At 44.5% G+C, this 25423-nt stretch overlaps 1 protein-coding gene across 2 annotated transcripts in view; it reads left to right on the forward strand.

The window, feature by feature from the left end:
• ITGA1 (integrin subunit alpha 1) overlaps positions 1-25423 on the forward strand; it is a 1202180-nt gene that overhangs the window by 455787 nt on the left and 720970 nt on the right. For both annotated transcript variants that reach the window (XM_069627258.1, XM_069627257.1), the window contains exon 6: positions 2938-3065. In XM_069627258.1, coding sequence (XP_069483359.1) covers positions 2938-3065 — 128 coding nt within the window. The remainder of the gene's footprint in view (positions 1-2937; positions 3066-25423) is intronic.

A 25423-nucleotide genomic window follows, 5' to 3' on the forward strand; every position in this document is an offset into this window, starting at 1 on the left:
CATTGATCCACTTAACAACAAAACAGATGAAAAAAGTAAATTTCCAGCAGGCACTCTTCCAAGTATAGGCTGAGCAGACCACGAAAATGAGTTATGGTGGTGAAGACAGCTACCTTTGATCTTCAGGTTGATGCCTTTGACTACACTAGTAAACTTCACCAATGGCTCTTCACAAATCCTCGTATGCAATTTATGATCGCATTTCATCATTTTCATAATCTCGATTAGGCAGCAGTCAGATACAATGTATTTTAGTACCTTCAATGGCCAATTGTCCAAAAGTATAGTGGTTTGCGATTCCATAGTGGTGTGTAAGTCCTCAACACTAGGAAGAGTGAAGTGAACATCAGGAGCACTATCGTCAATCAGTAGCAAAGATGCTTCAGTTATTTCTGTGTGTGATATTTCCAATTTGTCCACATGTATTGGGGAAACAGAGAATATTGTCTCTTTCTTAGATACATTTTTTTAGAAGGTGTAGATTGTGTGAGCGAGGACCTGAAAGCATGTTTTTGCAAATCTGTGTTGTTTTTTATTTTATCAAAATGTCCAAATGTAAGCACAAAAAAATAGTTATATAAATTTGGTGCATGGACAATAGGCCTAGCTCTCGGCAAGGACAAATGCCTACTCTGATTTACTTATTGGGGCATTCGATATGGCCAAAGCTCTAGGTTTAAATGGGAAAAACAATTCTGCTCTCGGCTGTAGCCCAGAGAGCTGGACGGGATTGCAGCAAACCTGTGCAAGGAGCGTCAGCAAGGACGTGAAAGAATAGTTTTGCAAATATATTTTCTGTTTCTTTTTGTTGAAGTGTCAAAACATAAGTATAAAAATAGTGATATAACTTTTCTGCTGTGGGCAGTGGCACAAAAATAGTGATATACGTTTGGTGCATGGACATTGGGCCTGGCCCTCGGCAAGAACAAATGCCTACTGTGATTTACTTATGGGGGCATGTGGCATGGCCGAAACTCTGGGTTTAAATGAGATAAAATAATTCTGCTTGCGGCTGCCTCCTGGAATGCTGGATGGGATTGCAGCGAACTTGTGCAAAGAGCATAAGCAAGGACCTTAAAGGATGTTTTTTTTTTTAATCTGTCCTGTGTTTTACTTTTTTGAAAGTGTCGAAACGCATATAACTTTTTGCTTTGGGCAGTGGGCTTGGCCCTCAGCAAGGACAAATGTATACTCTAATGCGGCTATTGGGGTATGCGACATGGCCGAAGCCCATGCCCCATGGATTGTGGAGAATGGCCATGCAAGCCATGAACACTGCCATTGGTTACATTATGAGGGTATAGTGGACACTGAACTAGGATGCTGGGTAGGTGCAGTGGATAATGGGGTGTTTTGGAGGGGCTGGAGTCATGGTCAAGCCTTATGCCCTAGGCAATTGAACAATGACTTGCATCCCTGCTGCTGATAACGATACAAATCAGTATGTGTTGATAAAAATATATTTGTTAAAGGAGGTTTATAGTTCTTTCATATATTTTAAAAGAGAAAGTATTAATAACTTATATTTAGTGATCTAACGTTATGAAACATTTTCACTTATAAAAACCTATTCAATTGAGAGAAAAAACTTTGTTAAAGGGATGTTACGGTTAAGATGTACCCCACCCGTGTGACTCATGTGCCCCAGCAGTTAACTTGTGGCCTTCCACCTTGGTGTTCCTTGACACTTTCCTCTTGGGCTCCCATGAGCACTTGTCCATCTGTACAGCCCCTTTTATTTATGGAGTTCTCTTACTGCATAATGGATATGCGCATTTATTTCTAATTTCTTGTAAAAGGTATGGGGAAAGTGGATACAAAAGATTTGTAGAACATTGTTAGGTGGCAGTTGGTGGGTGGAAGTGTAATATGTTGATAGGCTATATGTAGAGTTTTTTAAGTGATTGGTGGATATATGTGTGAATGGTTTAAAGCAGGCAATGAGGGAGTGTTACACACATAACAGTAAAAAGAGTAAAAGGGCTGTCCTGTGTGATGGTGTGCATGTACAATCTGAGTTTCCTAATAAGGCATGGACTATATAGGGACATGCAGAGACTGTGGATAGTAATAAAGGGCAATGGATTATGGTGTTTATTGTATACTAGAGAGATGAATTTTCAGGCAGAAAATTGTGTCTGTGCTTTTTTCTTTTTCTCTAGTATACAATTGTCCATTATTTCAATTAGCATAGTACAAAATGCTAATGGAAATGTTGGGGAATCTTATTCAATCTAAATACTTCACTAATGTAAAGTAGATGGAGTCTATAAGCTTATTTTTTTAGTTTGATTTTTTAACTGTACAAGGTGGTTCCTAAAGGAACATTTTTTAAATGTGTTTTTGCAGGAGATGCCAGAAAGTAAGGTGGGGAAGGAAATGAGGGAAGGATCACCAACCACAAATATGGAGGGGCAGGTGGATAGGGGAAGATGATGTGCTTGTGTTACATCTAAGGTATGGGGCAGTGTTTCTCATGCTCCTCGATTACAGCTTAAAAAGCACTTTGGAATTGCTCCCCCCTGCAGAGTGGTGTGTTGCAGTATATACAGAGTACTGTTGTCTTCGAAAGATATGGATCAACAGCCTGTTTTATCGCTTGCAAGGTAGCTGGTGGGATACCATCAATGACATTTGTGATGTCGTCTTTGATGTCCTTGGTGTTAGTCATAGCAGTGCACGGTAGAGGTGTGAGTTATGGTTGCTTAGCTTACAATAACTGCCAAATTTCAGTGGTTTTCGCTTTTACTTGTAACCATAACGTCCCTTTAACAAGGTTTTTTTAATTGAATATATATATATATATATATATATATATATATATATATATATATATATATAGTATTTTAACACAAAATAAAGATATGTTAATCATTGTTTTTCTATAAACTGAATGAATATTTATTGCTATCATGTACTCGCGTCTTTGTATTGCAGAGTGCAAAACCCAATTGGATATTGTTATAGTACTTGATGGGTCCAACAGCATTTACCCTTGGGAAAGTGTAACTGACTTCTTGAAGAGTCTGTTGACGACTATGAACATAGGACCCAGAGACACACAGGTAAGAGGACAGAAGATAGGCATTTTTATTGTGATCCAGGATTTATTTTCCTACAACATGCATACATGAAAAAGAAATGATGTCAATACTCAACTGTTCAGAGATTGTATTCCAAGAGGAATATCTTGACGCATTTGTTGTGGATTATTCACTTGGAAACACGTTAAACTGCCCCACATGATGATCTACAAATATTGGACTTTGTTGGTCTTAGGGGCTGGGCCTAATATGTAACAGTTAGTAGTTGGGTGCATTGACACATTAGGAAAATATAGGGTTTTTTCAAAAAATATATAATGATGTCAATGGAAGACAGAAAGGGAGGAGCAGTAATGAAGATACAATCTTTCATTGATATGTCTCTTGATTGACCTGAGAATAGGGCAAATATGAGTAATGCATGAATACAGAACAGACTGGAATCCTGCCAAAGCCATGTATATGCTTCTTGTTATGCCTACCTATCTCTGTCTGTGAAAACATCCGTAACCGGATTTATTTTTCATCACCTTGCTGAAACCTAACTTCACATTTTTTCCTTGATTCAGATATGCGCATCTCATATGTAATATTTCCATTTAGCATTCATACACATTATCCCCAAGTTGGGGTTTGTGTGCTGTAGACAGTTAAGAGATATTTATTGTTACACATATAAAAGGCTTAATGGGCCTGCAGGAGTCCAACCTGTGAATATGAGGTGAATATGAGGTAAAACGCAGACGTGTGCATTAGGTGCATTATTCCACTGTGCCACACACTGGTTGCCTCCCCCAACGGACCCAAATGGTTTCCCTTGGGCCTCATTACGAGGTCGGTGGTAACCCACCGCAGCTACCAGTAGTTTGCTGCCAAACTCGGAACACTGTTTCCGCCACCTGATATCCCTTTGCCACAGGGATATTACAAGTCCTGGTCCGGATGTCAGGCAGTGGGAACTGTAAGTCCCCATTCCTGTGGAGTCCCATAGGACTCGATCGGAATGGGGACATAGAAGCACTGGTACGGTTGCTAATGGTGCCAGTGCTTCCTTGAAAACCAGACCTTCAGGGGCCGGTGCTGCCGGCAGGTCAGACCTACCGAGAGCACCCGACCCTGCAGGCATACTCGAAGTCTGACTGTCTGTAAAAGGTGCCGGTACTTTGATACCGGCACCCTTCTTTCCGGACCACCAGACTTGTTATGAGGCTTACAGTAACGTAGGCAACGTGCAAGGCTTACACATAAAATGCATGCAAAATGGAACCCTTAAAAGTCCAAATTAAAACACAACAACAGATATTTCTGTCCAAACAAGTTACAAAAATGTCCCTTTTTAATATCCATTTATCATATATGGTATTACAGATTGAGATTAAGGTTCAAATGGGTCTTTATATGAGAAATGTTCATCACAGAAAAAACGTTAAAACTTGTGTAAAACAATAAGCAGGTCTCTAACAGGGAGCACAGATGTCACAGGCAGGGCACATCCAAAGGCTAGTTTCATCCAAGGCTCCATGAAAAAAAAGCTCACACTGGTCCCGATCCATTTCAGTGCCCTGTGAAGGATTTCGTTACTGAACAGGCACAAGGCCATGTATCCTTCACTTGATCTCTTCAGCCATTTGTGGAGACTCCCATCAATATCAACTCCTGACATTTTAATTGGGTCACATGCCCAGTAAATGTCCCCAACCCCTTCAGATCTTCAGTATCCTTTTTAGATATTGCTCTGGCCCACTAGTTAAAGTCTTCTGGGTGTTGATGACTGTTGCTTGAACCACCTTTAGCAGAACAAAGCCTTCCCAGCAATGCAGGCAGGACCCCTGTCAAAGTCTAACTCACTGTTCCCAGGCATAGGTGTGGGGGCTGCCACCTCCAACCCTGCTAATCTGTTGTCATAAACCACAGACCAAATGCACACAAGGTAGGTTTCCAGCCCTTTATTAGATGGGTAAGGTGTTTGGGTGTATGCTGGCCTACAGGAAGGGTATGCAACGCAAAAGAGATGCATCTAAGCAAAACAAGGGAGGAAGGAGGATTACCCTAGTCTAAAAGACCACAGCTGTATATCCCTTTCCCTAGTGAAGTTTATAAAAAGTTAAAAAAAAAGCTTGGACAGGAAAGTGTTCTGAAAGTCTGTCATGGTCCCAGTTCTTTTGGAATGTCCTAAAACACTACTTTCATGATGTTGTCATGTTTGTTGTGGCTTGGATTTTTGTCCTGGCTGTGTTCTTTGCCTTATTCTTGACTTTTTCTTGAACCTACATCATAGGATGAGGTGACAGCTTCATTACAGAAACAGCCAAAAAAGTGCCTAAAAACTCAATTATGCTTTAAATACACGTAATGAAACCAATATATCCCTATGATTGTAATAATATAGTACAACAATAAGTAATAATTCAAAACTGCTCATTTAACATTCCAAAAAGCTTAGTCAAATATCTATAAAGAGCTAAAATCAGTGAAATACTATTGCCTTCCATCAATCAGGATCACAAAGACAAGTCTGCATGCACTTAATCAGCATGTATGTAGGAACTAAAGTGCAAGTGCCTTAAGTTGGTAGTCGCCATCCAGTGTAGTATTACATGTTTTGATGTTTCCAGTTCATCTATCTTGAGACATAATCTACAGTGACATTCAGATCAGTTTAAGGCTAATCTAGGCCCCTTGCATTATAGAGTAGGTAATTGATTCAATTTGAACCTCAAAAAGACTGATTGTGCCCTGCTACATGTGAATAAATATAGTGTGACAACCAATCTCTATTCCTTATAAGAGTTGCATACTCTTTGTACTTTGTATATGTGCCCAGCTGTTCAATGGTCATCCTCTAATCAGTTCCATACAATTTTGCCTTCGTCGTGGACTGATTATGGATCAATTCCTCTGGACCAAATTCTATCTTGTATAAGACTGCACATATCTTGTCTTTAAAATATTAATAGAAGAGAATGAGAGTGCAATGAAAATTGCAATTAAGTCTACGTACAAAGAGTTCAGATGAGGAGCTATAATTTTCGAAAAAATACAGAACAAAGCTTTCAACAAAACTTTATATTTCAAAGAGATAAATATGAATTCATGCCCAATAACAGCATTAGGAATCAAGAGGGATAATCTGAATGCCCTCTTCCAGATAATACCATGAACGGTGTTGAGATACGCACCCAGATTAATCAAGGAGACTTCCACCCCAAAGTTGATTGTAGGTTCGATTTTTGCAAGGTACAATGGACATCAGAGAGAAACTACAAATCCTAGCATGAATTATTTTGTATATGGCCAACAAAGGTTGGATCCTAAATTGTAACGTATCTTTACAATCCAAAATTGAAGCAGTGTTTAAATTATAGTCCAAGTAAAGCAGGGAAGGTGCCCTGTCTAACAATGAATCCCCAACTAATCAATACATAATTTTAGCTTGCGCTTATAAGTAGTGATCATGATTGTTGATTTTGATCTGTTTACTAAAAAGTTATTGTAGATTGTGATAATTTGCCTTCTTTGGATAGTCAAACCTTTAAAAAAGTGTTTATATATAAACAAAATAGAATATGAACTAAAATGGCAGGAACATCCCACTTCAAAAGTTTAGACCATAGTTTTTCCCTGTCAACGATATGAAACACGCAACTCATATCCATAAAGGCACTGTAAACAGTACCTATCAACGCTCCCTTTACTTCTGCTAGGACATGTGAGAAAATAGTGACGTTAAGGGAGCTCCCTAGTGATTTCATAAAACCGACCTGCAAGCGAAACAAAATATCTAGCCGCTCCATCCATCTAGCTAGATGTTGCAGAATGAGAGATGAAAACAGCTTACTTGAAGTATCCAAGATGACAACCGGCCAGCAGTTAGAAGCATGTGAACGATCCTCCTTCTTGAAGAACAGATGATATATGATATTCTCCAAGAGGGGGGAAGGTCTAAAGTCCTCAAAATGTCAATAAACAGGGGAAACAAGATGCTAGCCTATAATTCAGGTTCACCTTTGATGGTAAAGGGAGAGAGGCAATCAGGCTCCGGGTCCTTGAAGCTTTAGCTTTAATAATGACTAGTAAACATCATGCTGTGACCACTGAAGCCCAAGCATCTGGGTGTAGTTTACACTATCAAAACTAAGGGTGAATTTCTGCTCTTTTTCACGCATAGGCCCCCATAGAATTGCACTCACATTTTTTCTTCGATTGTACAAGAAGTAGTCAGGTTATTTCCATTGGTGACCAGGTTGGTCAATGCCCTGAATAGTAAGCTATTGGTGTTGTGCAATAGCTTCAGAGTAACTTGGCTAGTCTTTAAGTTTACATGGACTTTTAAAGTCTCCATGAAATTTGTACATTTCTGCACAAGTTTATTTCTCAAGGATTTAAAAGTATCCACATCAAGTTCATTTCTACAATAAAGTTCTTTAAACTGCCTCCTCCTCTCCCTTTTGGTCGTGACTACCCTGTTGTCATAGGTATGAGTATATCTCTTGGGTGCTACTACCAAACCTTTCCCAATTATATTTTTTAAATAATTAAAAATGCTCTCATTGAATTGATTGACGGATTCTTGCATCAGTGTTCGTACCATACATACTTTATTGCATTTGTGAACGTATTACATAATGATCGATTCCACTTCACTGTAAGCCCCACCTCTCCTAGCGGGGGTTGTTAAAGCCAACCATATTTGGGCCTTGTGTCTTTGTATCAGAGTATATATTGAATAGCATGATAGAATGATCACTGTAATATAAAACATTGCGCATCATGGTAGTAAGTTTAAAGACATGTTAACATGGTCAATCCAGGAATAGCTTTTATCCCTTCTCCAGGTCATAGTTGTATTCAAAGGAGACCAGTTCCTGTGGAGCGAAAGATGGAATTGGCATATATTGATGTATTTCTCCCAAAGTTTCCCTCTGGCACGCAATCCGACTAAGGCCACTCTGACATTACCTTTAGTATTAAAATTTGTCATCATGCCTGCCGCACAAGAAGAGTCATAATCACCTCCTATTCAAATATTATTGGAGTTACCCTTCTCCAGCCATTGCACAATGATCTTGTCTTGTGCAGTTAGAATAGCATGACAATAGTATATCTCAGGGTTCCAATAAATATTTATGACCAACAGCTGGGTGGGTGGGTCTTCCAAACGCAGCCCCACTGCCAACAAGCATTCATTAATTGTACGAATTTCAAAACATTGCATTTTATGATTCATATCAACTGCAACAGCACATCCCCCCAAAGTCTGGCCTGATGCTCCTCTAGTAGCCACTTAAGATAAAGTTGTGAACCCCTCAATTTGAAGAGACTCCAGTGACATTGTCTGCTCCAGAACCAGTAGATCTGTATCCAGGAATATGGTTGTCACAGTTTCACTTTAATAATATTCATCAAGCCACAAGATTTGAAAATATGCCCTTCGGTTTTTCACTTGTATTTAGGGATGCTGCAAGCCAGGATCAATCTGGTTGGAGAGCAGAGCTTTTATCGTGGGTCCAAGTATTAGTCACAGATCTGGAAGCAGTGGAGAAATCTCTTTTTATTATTAATGGTGGTTGCTTTTGTGTCGCTCCCATTGGACAGGTGCATCAATTATAGAGAAATGATTTAATGTGCCCAGGATTCACAAAAGAAGTCAAGCCAAACGGCATGAACCTAAAAGTGTCCCTCTGTTCTCACACAAAAAACGCCACAATATGCGAATAGAAAAAGGCTTCCAATTTGTCCTTTGTCCTTACCATTATCCGATATCTCCATCATATCAATGTCTCCCGAACGGATGAGTCTCAAAGCTGAAATTTAATGAAAAATTGTAAATAACTTAAATCTGTTTAGTTGAATCTCGCCAATAACTTGTTTTATGTTTTCTATCAATTTTTACATCATAATGGATTTGCTTAGTGTGCTGTTGGTTAGAGAATCTTCCAAACTACCCACTATAGAAGTGTAAATCTGAAAACATGCGTTAGGTGCGTACTGTTGGTATATCTGCTACATTCCATGTTGGGAGACCTGAGGAGGAGCACCAAAAAGAAGACTCTGTATCCTCCCCATCCTCAAGCATGGTGGTTGTCTTTGTTTGATCAGAAGGACATTGTGGAATGAAGAAGTTAGTGATATTTTTTTAGGACAGTGGACCCCGTCTGTCATTGTTTCCTTTTTCTTTGAATTTTTAGAATTGTTTGGCGGAGCAAAGTAGAGAGACTATCTGTTAACTCAGCTACCTCAATGACATGCTCCCCACCTGCATTTTCCATCGACTGGGTATTTAGATCAATGATTTCATCCACTTGAGGTAATGAGCATCGATCAATCCAGAGGTATTGTCACTGCTTTACATTGGGAAGCCCCTTTCAATGAGGCCGGGGAGCTGATGTCGCTACCTGATAGTCACCGTAGGGGTGGTACTCAGCGGGAGGATCTCATGGGGTGGGAGGAAACCATTGGGATTGGTGGCCATGTTGGGAGAATGGAGTATCTGTTTCCCCCTCCCACCTTCCCTCAAAGCCCCTTCAATTCCCTATCACCCAATACCGTCATGTGTCTTTGTAATATATCCCAATTAGAAACTACTGAGATGAGGAAGAGGCCACGAGTAAGGCAGGTCAATGACAAGAACAAGCGTACCTGCTCCAGTCCATCAGACAATAGTAATTGGTCATCTGTCATTTAAAGACAGAGAAGGAAGAGAACCATGGTGTCTTCAATATCAGCTCACCATGAGCCGGGAGTTTGGGAAGGACTGTGCAAAACCATATGGCAGAGAAGCCACTGCCTGACAATACATAGCATGGACCGCTACGTCCACGCATCCGAGCGTTTAAGAACTGAGGATCGGACCCTCTGTGGCAAAGCCGTCACAGGACAAGGCCGTGGTGTTGAGCAACACATGTGCACAGGAGACACTGTCCAACGATACATAGCACACAGCACTACGTCCATGCTTTTGAGCCTTTACGAAATGAGGATCGGACCCTCTGCGGCAAAGCCCTAGAAGGACAAGGCTGTGGTGTTGAGCGACAAAGGGTGCAGGAGACAGTGCCCAACCATACGTAGCAGGCAACGCTACGTCCATGCTTCTGATCCTTTAAGAACTGAGCATCGGACCCTGTGTGGCAAAGCCCTTGCAGGACAAGGCTGCGGTGTTGAGTGATGCAGGTGTTTGGTGGCGATGGGGTAGTGGCACAGATTGTGAGCATGGATGACTTCACCCTCCATCTGTGGCCATAAAGGTAAGAAGGTGCGGGGAAGGCGAGTAGAACTGCTACACTCCACGCAACCCTCTGACTTTGCGCGTCTGTCCCATTCCCCCTCTTGCACATGCGTTGTTCTCTTTGCAACTGTTCCATGCTTCCCCACCTGCGCGTTCACCCTTCTCACCATCCCATGCTCGCTCCCTTCATAACTTATGCCCAGTCCCTTCCCCCATCTTTGTGCCATGTCTGTCCGCATATAACCTGTCTCCACTCCCCCAGACTAGCGTATCCCTTTCAGTGTCGCTCCCCATGTAACTTGTCTCTGCTCCGCTGACCTAGTGCATTACCCTCTGTGTTCCTCAACACGTAACTTGTCTACTCTCCCCCAACCTAGTGCATCCCTCTCTGTGCTGCTCCCCACGTAACTTGTCCATGCTCCCCCAGCCTAGAGCATCCATCCCAGAATTGCTCCCCTCAAAACCCAGGCAAGGTTCCCTTCTTTCCTTCCTCCTCAGGCTCCCCTGAGCCGTGTCTAGTGATTGTTCCCTTCCTGTGTCTTGCATCCGATGCCCTTCCATACTGTGACCATTGTACTGTCATTCCACTGTATTGTATTCACTACTGTTTTGTCATTCCACTGCATTGCTTGCATTTCCTCTTACTTCCAGGTTTCCTTGGATTACTAGTGTTTGTGTTTTGCCTTGTTGGTTTACTATTGTATTGTACACGTGTTGCATCACCAGCATTCCTCTTTCTTGACTACCAGCTCTGTTTGTTGTACTGTACTTGCATTCTCACATCCTTGAGTTTCATTGTAGTTTACTTTGTTGCGTAAACTGTTTCTCCAATCACGCTAAGATCCTTCAAGGCTCCAGTGTTCTTGTTCTGTGGTGTAATTACTTGCTGCCCTACTTTTGTGTGTGAACCCCCTGTGTGCCTCCCTTCTGTGTGCCCCTAGCATGTGCCCCCCTCATGTTTGGGCTGCTTTCACTGCCCCCAACTCTCCACCCGTACCCTCTATAGTGCTCTCTGTCTCTCCTATATTCTCTAACTACTATTCTATCAACTATCCTATCCCTCTCACTAAGACTGGTAGGAAGAAACTCAAGTACATCCTAGTCTCCAAGCCAGGCCTCCCTATCGTCTCATCAAGATAGCTCTGTTCTCTCTGCTTTTTCCTCCTCTTCTATTAATGGTGGCACCCGTTGGGAGGCCCTCCCAGCCCCCTTCTCCAAGACTATCATTAATGTCTACTTATGTGGTACAGTCTTGGTCCAGGGCCCTCAGGCCAATCTCCTCCTTTTTGATAGATGCTTCCTGCATCTTATCAACTTCCTTTCTTCTCCTGCTACTCCTATCTACCCCTCTCTGGCAACTTTGCTGCCTCCTTCCTCCACCACCTCTATGCCATCCTACACTGCTTCTTTGGCCACTCTGCTGCCTCCTTCCTCTGCCACCTCTCTGGCACCCTACACTGTTTCTATGGCTGCTCTACCTTCTCCTCCCTACGTTGCTACCTCTCTGGCACCCTCCCATGCTTCTCTGGCCACTTTGCCTTCTCCTCCCATTTCCACCTCTCTGGCACTCTCTTATTCTCTCTGTCTAGCCAGCCATCTCCTCCCTTCTCCTCTGCCCATTCTCGGGCCCCTCTAATGCTTCTGCAGGGCGTATCTCATTCCTGTACCCCTCCAGGGAAATCTTGCAAAGGGGCAATCTGTTCCACATCGCTACTCTTAACTCTTGCTCCACTGTCAAACACCCCTGTGACATCTGCCATCTCCTCGATGAGCTTGATTTTGAGGTCCTCTTTCTCACCGAGACTTGGTTCATGGCCAGCTCTCTCACAAGTTTTGACACTCTCCTCCCTGATGGCTACACAATCTTCTCCAGACCCAGAACCAACTGCCCAGGTGGGGGAGTAGCTCTGATCCTCTGAGAGTGGATCCCTACTCCTCCCTTGAATGCCTAGTCTTCGGGCTCTCTATCTCTCCTGGCCTTTCTCACTGTGCCCACCATGTAGAGGCTGCCTGATCAGTTCGCCCTCTTCCTCTCTGAGTGGGCTGACCTCTCCTCTTCCCTCCTTGCCTCTACCTCTCAACTTCTGCTTGGAGACCTTGACATCAACTTGGATGCTGCTAGCCCCACCTCTGGGCTCTTTCGTAACCTTTGCGACTCTCTCTCTCTTTTCCACAATCTGGCCCGACTCACTCTGGAGGACACACCATGATCTCGTCAGACCTCCCCCTCTCAAACCATCTCATCACTCCTCTCTCTGTGACAGATCACTTTCTTCTATCCTCACATTTGCCACTCACTGCCCCACAGGTTAATCCAACCCCAGCACTGCCACCTACCTTCTTGGTCATCCGGCCAATGAAGCATGTGTCAGAGGAGGCTTTCCCTGCTACTTTATCTCCTCCCCCTACACCTTTGCCTGACTCACACGCTGAGACAGCCCTTTCCAAACTTCATTGTTCTATCTCTTAAACTCTTAATGTCCTTGTCCCTGTCATGAGGATGCATTTGAACCCTGCATCCAAGTGCAACTCTTGGTATGATTCTGACCTAGCCACCCTTAAGCGCAAGTGTAGGGTGGCTGAGAGGAAGTGGAGGGCATCAAGTGCATCCTCTGACATACTGGCCTGTTGTCTGCTCCAAAGGCAATGCAAACTCTATGTCCTCTCTAAGAAGAGAGCCTACATCCAAGCCTGCATCTCAGCGGCCTCTAACAACTCAGCCAAACTTTTCAAAATATGCAAGTAGCTCACCAATCCTGCTGGCCAATCTCTTCCTCTCCTGTTCCCTCAAAGGTCCTTGTACGGCTTTGGCATTTCATTTCACCACCAAAACTCAGGACATTCTGTCCACTCTCTCTTCCTCAACCTCCTCCTCCTCTCCCTCTACCATTCCAGGCCCTTCTCCAGCCATATCTCCTCTTCCTTTATCCCCCTTCCCACGGTTCACTCCTGATGATGTTTCTAGACAAGTCTGATCTATGAACGTCTCATCAAAGCAGATGCTGCCAAGCTCCTCCAGAAACATTAAGAACCACATTGACACCCTTGCCCCAGCCTTGGCCAATGTATGCAATCATTCCTTTGCCACTGGAACCTTACCCTCCCCCCTTAAGCACTCTCTTGTGTACCCCCTTCTTAAGAAGCCCTCTGCAGATCCTTCCTCTCTGGCAAACTATCACCTGATCTCCATCACTCCTTTCCTGGGAAAACTCCTTGAAAAGCTGGCCATCTCCCAACTTAATCTACATACTGAATCTGTTGGTTGTCTACATGACCACCAGTCTGGCTTCAGAGCAGCCAGAAGCACAGAAACGTCTCTCCTGAACAGCCATGAAGACATGCTCTCCAATCTTAACTCTAACCTTCCTTGTGTCCTTGTTATTCTTGCTCTATCCTCTGCTCTCGACACAATCAACTGTGCTATCCTGCTCAATCATCTCTGTGACAACCTGGGTATCTCTGGTCAGGCCCTTGCCTTGTTGACCTTCTTTCTCACTGATGGACCCTCCCAGGTCCAGCTTGGGTCTTTCCTCTCTTCTATCTCTCTCTCTCTACTTGTGGTGTTCCCCAGGGGTCTAACCTCTCTCCCTTGCTCTTTAACCACTACCTGGCACCTCTGGTCCACTGCATCTCGACCTTCTGCTCTAACATTCAGTGTTATTTGAATGACACCCAGCTCTCCTTCAGGCTCCCCTCAGCCTCTTCCGCTCCTTCTCTCACACCAGACTGTCTGTCCGCAATTCAGGAATGGTGTGCCTCCAACAATCTCTGACTTAATGCCAGTAAGACCAAATTCATCCTCATTGGGTCACCTGCTCCCACCTTCCATCTCTCACTCTGGCCACCCACTCTAGGCCCTCTACCTGCTCCTTCGTGTGAGGCTAATAACCTTGGTGTTATCTTCAAATCCACCCTCTACTTCTCTCCTCACATCTCTGATGTCTCTAAGAAGTCACATTGTCAGCTGCACCTCCGCAGAGGTATTCTTCCTTTTCTCACTTACCCCCAGAGGTTCACTGTCTCCAGAGCCCTGGTCATCTCTAGGCTGGATAGCTGCAACAGCCTCTTTCTATATCTACCTGTCTCTACTTTTCGCCCTTTACAACTAATCCAGAACAGGACTGCAACATTTGTCCTTGGCATCTAGCCCAGGTATCGTATATCTCAAGCCCTGAAATTTCTCCACTGACTCCCTGTGGCTGTGAGGATCAAGTTCAAGGCCCTCTGCATTGTCCAGAGGGATTTCCGGGGCTGGGACCACACTACATACAACTTTCTCTTCTTCAGCATCTTCCTTCTCGAGCCCTCCACTCATCCGCCTCCAACAATCAGAGGGTCAGACGATTCTCCAGGCAGAGAGTGGGGGTAGATCTCTGTCCTTTTCTGGGGCCTTTCTCTAAAACAGCCTCCCTGCCTCTCTCAATCTTGAGCAGGACCACCTAAGGTGGCGGAAGCAATTCATTACCCTCATTTTCCCTTCCGCTTTCTCTCTCCCTCTACCTTGCTGATGTCCTTGTCTGCTCTGCATGCTGGTTACCTGGCCACCCACTGAACCTACGGGACCAGGCTCCTGCATGACCAGTTACCCTTGCACTGACTCCGGGCCTCCGAATCACCTCCCAATCACTTAAGGGACTGTATCTGCAACTGTACAGGTCCCTGATTCATTGCACTCATGAGCCAACTCCAGAAGCACTTATGAGTTACTTGCACTCCCCTCTCTCCCTCCCCCCTGGTGCTTGCCCTACTCCCTCCCACATGCACTTGCACAATCTGAAAGATACAAGACCTATTAAGATCGTTGTTTGTCCTCCTTCTGTCCTCCCTTCCTTGTCTTGTCGTGCCTAGAAACTCTTGTGTACAGGCGCGTTATAAATGACTTATCATATCATATCTTTGAGAGAGACGCACTCTCGGAGGGCCCGCTAAGCACAAGGAACACTGCAGAAGAGGAGAGGTTTTTGTCAGTGACTGGGGCTGCTTGAGTGCAGGAAAACAGCCACCAAACTGCAGTGGAGAAGATTAGAGGACGTTCCTGGTGCACCAGAGAAGCCGACAAAGTCCCTAGAAGACCTGCAAATAACCAAAGGTAACCGCTGGAACCATATAGGTACATGGGTGGCTAAACACAAGGTTGGAAAGAGCTAGAGGGGGCATGAAGCTGAACCTAAAGCACAGAAGTGATTTTTACTGGGGCATGGATGCCAAGTAAAGGGGGTTTGGGACCCACACTGGGAAAGCGTATCCCGCACAATAACTGATCAGAGTAAGAACTTTGCCGTTGCAGGTGATACTCACAGACCTAGGCAAGGTAGAACACCAAGGTTGTGGGATGAATAAAAAGCATATACAGACAATTATAAAAGCAAACAAGTGAAGGGGGTTTGGGACCCATATTGGGAAAATGTATCACAATCAGCAGATGAGAGAAATGCCAACTTTGTACACACAACTGCTACTTCGAGACCTTGGCAGGGGAGTAAACCAAGGAATGGATTGAAGAATAAGCAGATAGTGAGAATTGTGAAAGCAACCAAGTGAAGGGGGCCTGGGACCCATATTGGGAAAGAATATTCCAAACAGCAATTATGAGAGATACAAACTTTATACAAACAAGTAGTACTTTACAGACCTTGGCAGGGGAGTACATCAAGGCAATGGGTTGACAGGGAACAATGTGAGAGAAACCAAGTTAATGGGTTCTGGGTCCCAAGTTGGGGAGATGTATCCCACACCACAATAAAGAGGAATCCAAAGTGTGTGAGCACAACTGACACTCAGAGACCTTGGCAGGAGAGTAAACTAAGGCCATGGGTGAAAGGGAACTGTGAAATCAACAACAGTGAGTACCCCACTAGGCAGGAGAGGGACCAAAAGGAGGGGTACTGAGAACAAGGTCAGGGGCCCATAGCAATTGAAAAGAAGATCCTTAGTAGAGCCTGAGAGTGAGAGAGCCTGGCTATTCTTCCTAGGTGCAATACCTGGACGTCGGGTCTACTCACAACGGATCTGGGACAGAGACGGCTTGGAAAAGGTGTGCAGGCCATTTTCCCGTGTTTCAGGGTCTGTTAGCCTTGCCTGCCAAGCAGACATAAGGATTTATCTGAGTAATTAAAGACACAGGGACAAGTTTGAACAACGTGGAAAGGGCCCTGGGGAAAGGGAGTTGACCCCTTCAGTCTTGTGGAACATTTACTTGCTTTAATACACCTTTTTGGAACTATTTTTTTGAACTGCAAAGCTGGGTTGCAGGTTGACAGCCAAGAGAAATTTCCCTTTTCACATTATATTAACTTTAGCATCTGAGGGACAGATTAGGATTTAGACACAGGATGGCAAACTTCACTTTGGACATTCTGACACAGACGTTTGATTGGCTATTTTTTGGGGGGCAGGGAAACCCCTCTTAGAGATCTGGTTAGGTAGGATTTCCTCCATCTCACACCCATTTTTGTTAATAAAAAAAGTCTTGGCCAATCAGCATATCAATCCATGTGTCCGAGTAGTACTCTACACCCTCACAGAGTGAAAACATAACCTTGATGATCCTTTCTTGTTATTATTGTTACTCAGTACGCTTTCTGACTTTTTAGTCAATTACATCCGATTTCGTATTTTCTTTCTAGGTTTCCTGTTCAACAGTAAAACCTATGGGAGGCCTTTCAAGTCAAAATTACACCTTTGTGAATGTGACATATTGAAGTGAATACAACATGCAGCAAAATGAGTAAGGCATACACTGAGATGACAATAATACGTATCGAAATGAGTATAACATGTATTTCAATTGAATAAGACATGCATTGAAATGAATAGGACACACATTGAAATGAATATGACACCTATTGAAGTGAATATGACACACTTTGAAGTGAATATGACATGCAATGGAATGAATATGGCACCCATTGAAATGAATATGACACACATTGAAATAAATATGACACCCATTGAAATGAATATGACACGCATTGAAATAAATATGACACACGTTGAAATAAATATAACACCCATTGAAATAAATAGGACACCCATTGAAATGAATATGACACGCATTGAAATAAATATGACACACGTTGAAATAAATATAACACCCATTGAAATAAATAGGACACCCATTGAAATGAATATGACATGCATTGAAATAAATATGACACACGTTGAAATAAATATGACACCCATTCAAATGAATATAAAACACGCTGAAGTGAATAGGACATGCATTGGAATGAATGTGACACCCACTGAAATGAATATGACACACGTTGAAGTGAATAGGACATGCAATGGAATGAATATGACACCCATTGAAATAAATATGACACACACTGAAATGAATATGACACACGTTGAAGTGAATAGGACATGCAATGGAATGAATATGACACCCATTGAAATAAATATGACGCACAGTGAAATAGATATGACACACGTTGAAATAAATATGATACCCATTGAAATGAATATGAAACACATTGAAATAAATATGACACCCATTGACATGAATATGACACATGTTGAAGTGAATAGGACATGCAATGGAATGAACACGACACCCATTGAAATAAATATGACTCACGTTGAAAAAAATATGACACACGTTGAAATAAACATAACAGCCATTGAAATGAATATGAAACAGGTTGAAGTGAATATAACATTCATTGCAATGAATATGACACCCATTGAAATGAATATGAAACACATTGAAGTGAATATAACATGTATTGGCATGAATAAGATACACATTGAAATGAATAGGACATGCATTGAGATAATTATGACATCCATTGAAATGAATATGACACACTTTGAAGTGAATAGAACATGCCATGGAATGAATATGACACTCATTGAAATGAATATGACACATGTTGAAGTGAATATAACATGCATTTGAATGAATATACCATGCATTGGAATGAATAAGACATGTATTAAAATGAATAGGACATGCAATGGAATGAATATGACACCCATTGAAATGAATATGACACACGTTGAAGTGAATAGGACATGTAATGGAATGAACATAACACCCATTGAAATGAATATGAAACAGGTTGAAGTGAATATAACATTCATGGGAATGAATATGACACCCATTGATATGAATATGAAACAGGTTGAAGTGAATATAACATTCATTGGAATAAATATGACACCCATTGAAATAAATATGAAACACATTGAAGTGAATATAACATGTATTGGCATGAATAAGACACATTTTGAAATGAATAGGACATGAATTGAGATAATTATGACATCTATTGAAATGAATATGACACACTTTGAAGTGAATAGAACATGCAATGGAATGAATATGACACCCATTGAAATGAATATGACACACGTTGAAGTGAATATAACATGCATTTGAATGAATATACCATGCATTGGAATGAATAAAACATGCGTTAAAATGAATAGGACATGCATTGAAATAAATATGACACCCATTGAAATGAATATGACGCATGTTGAAGTGAATAGGACATGTAATGGAATGAATATGAAACCCATTGAAATGAATATTGCACACAGTGAAGTGAATGTAATATGTATTAAAAATTTATTTAACATCCATTTGAATGAATAAGTCATTACCTCCATGTCCCCATTCTTCTTCCCAGTACTTACCTTTGAGTACGTTCCGTGCTCACTGGAACGCTTTTCTTTTCAAGCTGCCCTCCTCCAATTGGAAGGAGTTATCAGGTGTTCTAGGGCTTTGGTGGTCTTCAGGTCTTCGATCTAGTGGAATGATGTTATGGTTCGGAAAGACAACACCTTGGCTCTTGCTTCCATCAACCATCAGGGGGCTACGGGGTCCCGCTCCCTGGAGGATCTGGCTTTGTCCAATTGGACCTGGGGCACGGCACACCTGGTCTCCTTGAGAGCGGTCCATATCCGGGGGGTGGATAATGTGACTGTGGACCGGCTCAGCAGGGTGTTTCCGGTCTCAGCGGAGATGTCTCTTTGTCCCAAGGTTTTTCAGGATGTGTGTCAGTGGTTCAGCATCCCTGGATGGACCTCTTTGCCTCCCCCTGCAACTCTCGACTTTCCTGGTTTTGCTTGAGGACTCTGCCCCCCCGGGGTATGTGGGGGGGTGGACACTCTTTCCTTGACTTGGCCCCTCAGAGCTTCTTTATGCCTTTCCTCCAAATCCTCTGATTCTGCAGGTCATCAGCACAATCAGATCATCTCCATGTGTGTTTATCCTGGTGGTCCCTTACTGGCTTCAGAGGGGGTGGTTCCCGGGCCTTCTGGAGATGCAGTTAGCTTCTCCTTGGGTGTTGCTCAGGTGGCCGTCTCCATTGCGGGTGGTCAATGTCCCCCTTCTCCTCTCTCATCCGTTGTGGGTTCTGGAAACGGAGAGGATGGATCTCCTGGCATTAGGCCTTTCAGCTGCAGTGGCTGGGATGGTTCAGAGGGCGTGTCAGTCCTCTACACTTAAGTTCTGACCGTCATTGGGCTAATTTTCTGGCTTGGTGTCACCTGAAGTGTGTCCTGGCACTGGAGTGTGGCATCCCAGACATTTTGCAATTTCTTCATGAAGGGGCGGAGAAGGGGTTGGTGGTCTCTACTTTCTGTTCTCAGTGGTCTGCAATGCGGGCTTTCCAGGTTTCCTGATCCTCTCCGGTAGGGGGCGAGGCTCTGGTCTCAATGCTCTTGAAAGGGGTAGCAGGTACTCATCCTTTGGGCCCAGTTGGGGTTCCCCGTGGGACCTTCCTTTGGTCATGTCCATATTGCAGAAGCCTCCATTTTAGTCCCAGGAGGAGGTGGAGATGAAATAGTTGTTGCTGAAGACTACCTTCCTGATTGCCATTATTTTGGCTCGGCATTTGGGGGAAATCAGGGCCCTCTTGCGTAGGCCACTGTTTCTAGTGGTCGAGGGGGAGGTTTTGGTGCTGGGCTGTGACCCCTCGTTTGTGCCCAAGGTTGCCTCTTGGTTCCATCGGTCTCAGGAAGTGGTTATCTCAGCTTTCTTTCTTGCTCCGTCCTCTCCTAGGGGGGAGGCTTGGCATTGTCTGGATGCCAACCAGGCGGTCTTACATTATCTGTCCCAGAGAGAGTCCCTTTGTCTCACTGATCAGGGGGCAGGGGACTGTGGTTGCCAGGCTTCCATTCCAACGATTAGCCGGTGGACTAATCTTTGATTCTATGAGTCTGTGGGCCTCCGTACTGCAGCTTGGGTCCAGGGCCTGTCCACAAGAGGGGTGACCGTCTCCTGGGCAGGCCTGCGGGGCTACCTTTGTTGGATATTTGCCGAGCTGCCACATGAGCTACACCTAATACATTCATTCTGCATTACCAACTCAACATGGAGGGACTGCAGTCTACGTCCTTTGGTGTGGGTGTCTGGAGGCTGTGTCTGGTTGAGGTGGTGATAGGAGTCATGGTCAGCATGCCTTTGGCTTTTTGCTGCATTTTGAATAAATTGGTGTTGGGTGCGTTTCGCATTACCGTTGGTGTCTGTGTCTTTTGTGGTGGGCATGGGCGTCCTTCCGGTTTCTGCTTTGGTACAACTCAAAGGTAAGTACCTGGACGAGAAAGAGGGACGTGGAGGTAATACTCAGATTACTTACTGGTAATCTTGAATATTCCCCCTCCTCCTCCTCCTCTGTCACACCCACGCAGGACCTTTGCTCGGTCCTGGCTGCATACTTCACTGAAAAAACGCAAGTCATCCTTTTCTCTCTCACTTCCACACCACATCATACACCAACACTTCAGGAGCCTCCCTTTGCCACTCTACCACTTCTCCTCTCTTCTCTCAATCCCATTACACCTGATGAGGTCGCCAGACAAGTCCGATCTATGAAGGCCTCATCCAAACAGGTGGACCCCTGCCCCTCCAAAACCATTAAGTACAACATTGACTCTCTTTCTCCAGCCTTGGCTGATCACTGCAATTTCTCTTTTGCCAATAGAGTTTTCCCATCTTCTCTTAAGCACTCCATTGTGCACCCTCTGCTTAAGAAACCCTCTGCCGACCCCTCCATTCCAGCAAACTACCGCCCTATCTCTATCACCCCCTTCCTGGACAAACTCTTAGAGAAGCTGGCTATCTCTCAGCTCACCCTCAACACTGAATCTGCTGGTTGCCTCCACGACCATCAGTCTGGCTAGAGAGCATCCAGAGGAACGGAAAACGCTCTTCTGAATACCTGTGAAGACCTGCTCTTAAATCTCGAAACTAACACCCCTCTGTCCTCATTCCTCTTGACCTCTTCTCTGCCTTTGACATGGTAAACCACAACATCCTGATTGCACGTCTCTGTGACACCCTGCGAATCACAGGTTAGGCTCTGGCGTGGGTAACCTCATTCTTTTCCGGCTGTCCATCCCAGGTGGAACTTGGGTCTTTTCTTTCAACTCTCACTCTTTCAACCTGTGGTGTTTCCCAGGGTTCTAATTTAGCCCCCTAGTTCTTCAAGGTCTACATGGCTGCGCTGGCATGTGTGATTGTCACTTTCATCTCTAACTTCCAGTGTTACGCTGATGACATGCAACTCTCCTTCAGGCTACCCTGAGCAACCTCTTATATCTTTCTTATATCTGACTCTCTGTCCGCAATTCAGCCATGGTGTGCTGCAAACTACCTCTGCCTCAGTGCCAGTAAGACTGAGAACTTTCACATCAGGACTCCTGCTCCCACGTTCCCACTCTCTTTCTGCACCTGCACCCAGCTGTGAGGCAAAAAACCTTGGGGTCATCTTCGACTGCACTCTCTCCTTATTCACTCACATTTCGGACATCTCTAAAAAGTCCAACTACCAGCTGCACCTCCTCAGTGATACTTTTCCTTTTCTCACCTTTCCCCAGCGACTCACTGTCTCCATAGCCCTGGTTCTCTCAAGGCTGGACTACTGAAATAGCCTCTTTCTCAACCTCCCTGCCTCTGCTCTGCGCCCTCTGCAACTCATCTAGAACATAAATGCAAGACTTATCCTTGGCCTCAAACCCACAGACCGCATCTCTCCAGCGCTGAAATTCCTCCACTGGCTCCCTGTATCTGCAAGGATCAAGTTCAAGACCCTCTGCATTGTCCACAAGGCTTTCTGGGGCATGGGACCTACCTATCTGCAACAACGCCTACCTAATTACTGTCCTTCCCGAGCCCTCCGCTCATCTACCTCCAACCTTCTGCGAATGATCTTTATCCTCAGCAGCGGCCTCCCTATGGAATAGCCTCCCTGCTGCCCTCCGTCTTGAGCCTGATCTCCTTAAGATGTCCCCTCTAAGAGTTTGTCCAGGAAGGGGGTGATGTTTGCTGGAATGGAGGGGTCGGCAGAGGGTTTCTTAAGCAGAGGGTGCACAATGGAGTGCTTAAGAGAAGATGGGAAAACTCTAGTGGCAAAAGAGAGATTGCAGTGATCAGCCAAGGCTGGAGTAAAAGAGTCAATGTTGTACTTAATGGTTTTGGAGGGGCAGGGGTCCACCTGTTTGGATGAGGCCTTCATAGATCGGACTTGTCTGGCGACCTTATCAGGTGTAATGGGATTGAGAGAAGAGAGGAGAAGTGGTAGAGTGACAAAGGGAGGCTCCAGAAGTGTTGGTGTATGATGTGGTGTGGAAGTGAGAGAGAAAAGCATGTCTTGCGTTTTTTCAGTGAAGTGTGCAGCCAGATCCGAGCAAAGGTCCTGCGTGGGTGTGACAGAGGAGGAGGAGGAGGAATATTCAAGATTACCAGTAAGTAATCTGAGTATTACCTCCACGTCCCTCTTTCTCGTCCAGGTACTTACCTTTGAGTTGTACCAAATCAGAAACCGGAAGGACGCCCATGCCCACCACAAAAGACACATACACCAACGGTAATGCGAAACCCACCCAACACCAATTTATTCAAGATACAGCAAAAAGCCAAAGGCATGCTGACCATGACTCCTATCACCACCTCAACCAGACACAGCCTCCAGACACCCACACCAAAGGACGTAGACTGGAGCCCCTCCATGTTGAGTTGGTAATGCAGAATGAATGTATTAGGTGTAGCTCATGTGGCAACTCGGCAAATATCCAACAAAGGTAGCCCCCGCAGGCCTGCCCAGGAGACAGTCACCCCTCTTGTGGACCGATCCTGGACCCAAGCTGCAGTACACAGGCCCACAGACTCATAGAATCAAAGATTAGTCCACCGGCTAATCGTTGGAATGGAAGCCTGGCAACCACAGTCCCCTGCCCCCTGATCAGTGAGACAAAAGGACTCTCTCTGGGACAGATAATGTAAGACTGCCTGCTTGGCATCCAGACAATGCCAAGCCTCCCCCCTAGGAGAGGACGGAGCAAGAAAGAAAGCTGAGATAACCACTTCCTGAGACCGATGGAACCAAGAGGCACCCTTGGGCACAAACAAGGGGTCACAGTCCAGCACCAAAGCCTCCTCCTCGACCACTAGAAACAGTGGCCTACGCAAGAGGGCCCTGATTTCCCCCAAATGCTGAGCCAAAGTAATGGCAATCAGGAAGGTAGTCTTCAGCAACAACTATTTCATCTCCACCTCCTCCTGGGACTAAAATGTAGGCTTTTGCAATATGGACATGACCAAAGGAAGGTCCCACGGGGAACCCCAACTGGGCCCAAAGGATGAGTACCTGCTACCCCTTTCAAGAGCGTTGAGACCAGAGCCTCGCCCCCTACCGGAGAGGACCAGGAAACCTGGAAAGCCTGCATGGCAGACCACTGAGAACAGAAAGTAGAGACCACCAACCCCTTCTCCGCCCCTTCATGAAAAAATTGCAAAATGTCTTGGATGCCACACTCCAGTGCCAGGACACACTTCAGGTGACACCAAGCCAGAAAATTAGCCCAATGACGGTCAGAACTTAAGTGTAGAGGACTGACGCACCCTCTGAACCACCTCAGCCACTGCAGCTGAAAGGCCTAATGCCAGGAGATCCCTCCTCTCCGTTTCCAGAACCCACAACGGATGAGAGAGGAGATGGGGGACATTGACCACCCGCAATGGAGACGGCCACCTGAGCAACACCCAAGGAGAAGCTAACTGCATCTCCAGAAGACCCGGGAACCAACCCCTCTGAGGCCAGTAAGGGACCACCAGGATAAACACATGTGCAGATGATCTGATTGTGCTGATGACCTGCAGAATCAGGGGATTTGGAGGAAAGGCATAAAGAAGCTCTGAGAGGCCAAGTCAAGGGAAGAGCGTCCACCCCCCACAAACCCCTGGGGGGCAGAGTCCTCAAGCAAAACCAGGAAAGTTGAGAGTTGCAGGGGGAGGCAAAGAGGTCCATCCAGGGATGCTGAACCACCGACACACATCCTGAAAAACCTTGGGACAAAGAGACATCTCCGCTGAGACCGGAAACACCTTGCTGAGCCGGTCCACAGTCACATTGTCCACCTCCCTTTCAAGGAGTCCAGGTGTGTGTGCCCCAGGTCCAAATGGACAAAGCCAGATCCTCCAGGGAGCGGGACCCCGTAGCCCCCTGATGGTTGATGGAAGCAAGAGCCAAGGTGTTGTCTTTCCGAACCATAACATCATTCCACTAGATCGAAGACCTGAAGACCACCAAAGCCCTAGAACACCTGATAACTCCTTCCAATTAGAGGAGGGCAGCTTGAAAAGAAAAGAGTTCCAGTGAGCACCGAACGTACTCAAAGGTAAGTACTGGGAAGAGGAATGGGGACATGGAGGTAATGACTTATTCATTCAAATGGATGTTAAATTAATTTTTAATACATATTACATTCACTTCAATGTGTGCAATATTCATTTCAATGGGTTTCATATTCATTCCATTGCATGTCCTATTCACTTCAACATGCGTCATATTCATTTCAATGGGTGTCATATTTATTTCAATGCATGTCCTATTCATTTTAACACATGTTTTATTCATTCCAATGCATGGTATATTCATTCAAATGCATGTTATATTCACCTCAATGTGTGTCATATTCATTTCAATGGGTGTCATATTCATTCCATTGCATATTTGATTCACTTCAAAGTGTGTCATATTCATTTCAATAGATGTCATAATTATCTCAATGCATGTCCTATTCATTTCAATGTGTGTCTTATTCATGCCAATACATGTTATATTCACTTCAATGTGTGTCATATTAATTTCAATGGGTGTCATATTCATTCCAATGAATGTTATATTCACTTCAACCTGTTTCA

This window comes from Ambystoma mexicanum, chromosome 6p (genome assembly GCF_040938575.1).
Source record: "Ambystoma mexicanum isolate Mex_15411 chromosome 6p, UKY_AmexF1_1, whole genome shotgun sequence".
NCBI classification, from domain to species: domain Eukaryota; kingdom Metazoa; phylum Chordata; class Amphibia; order Caudata; family Ambystomatidae; genus Ambystoma; species Ambystoma mexicanum.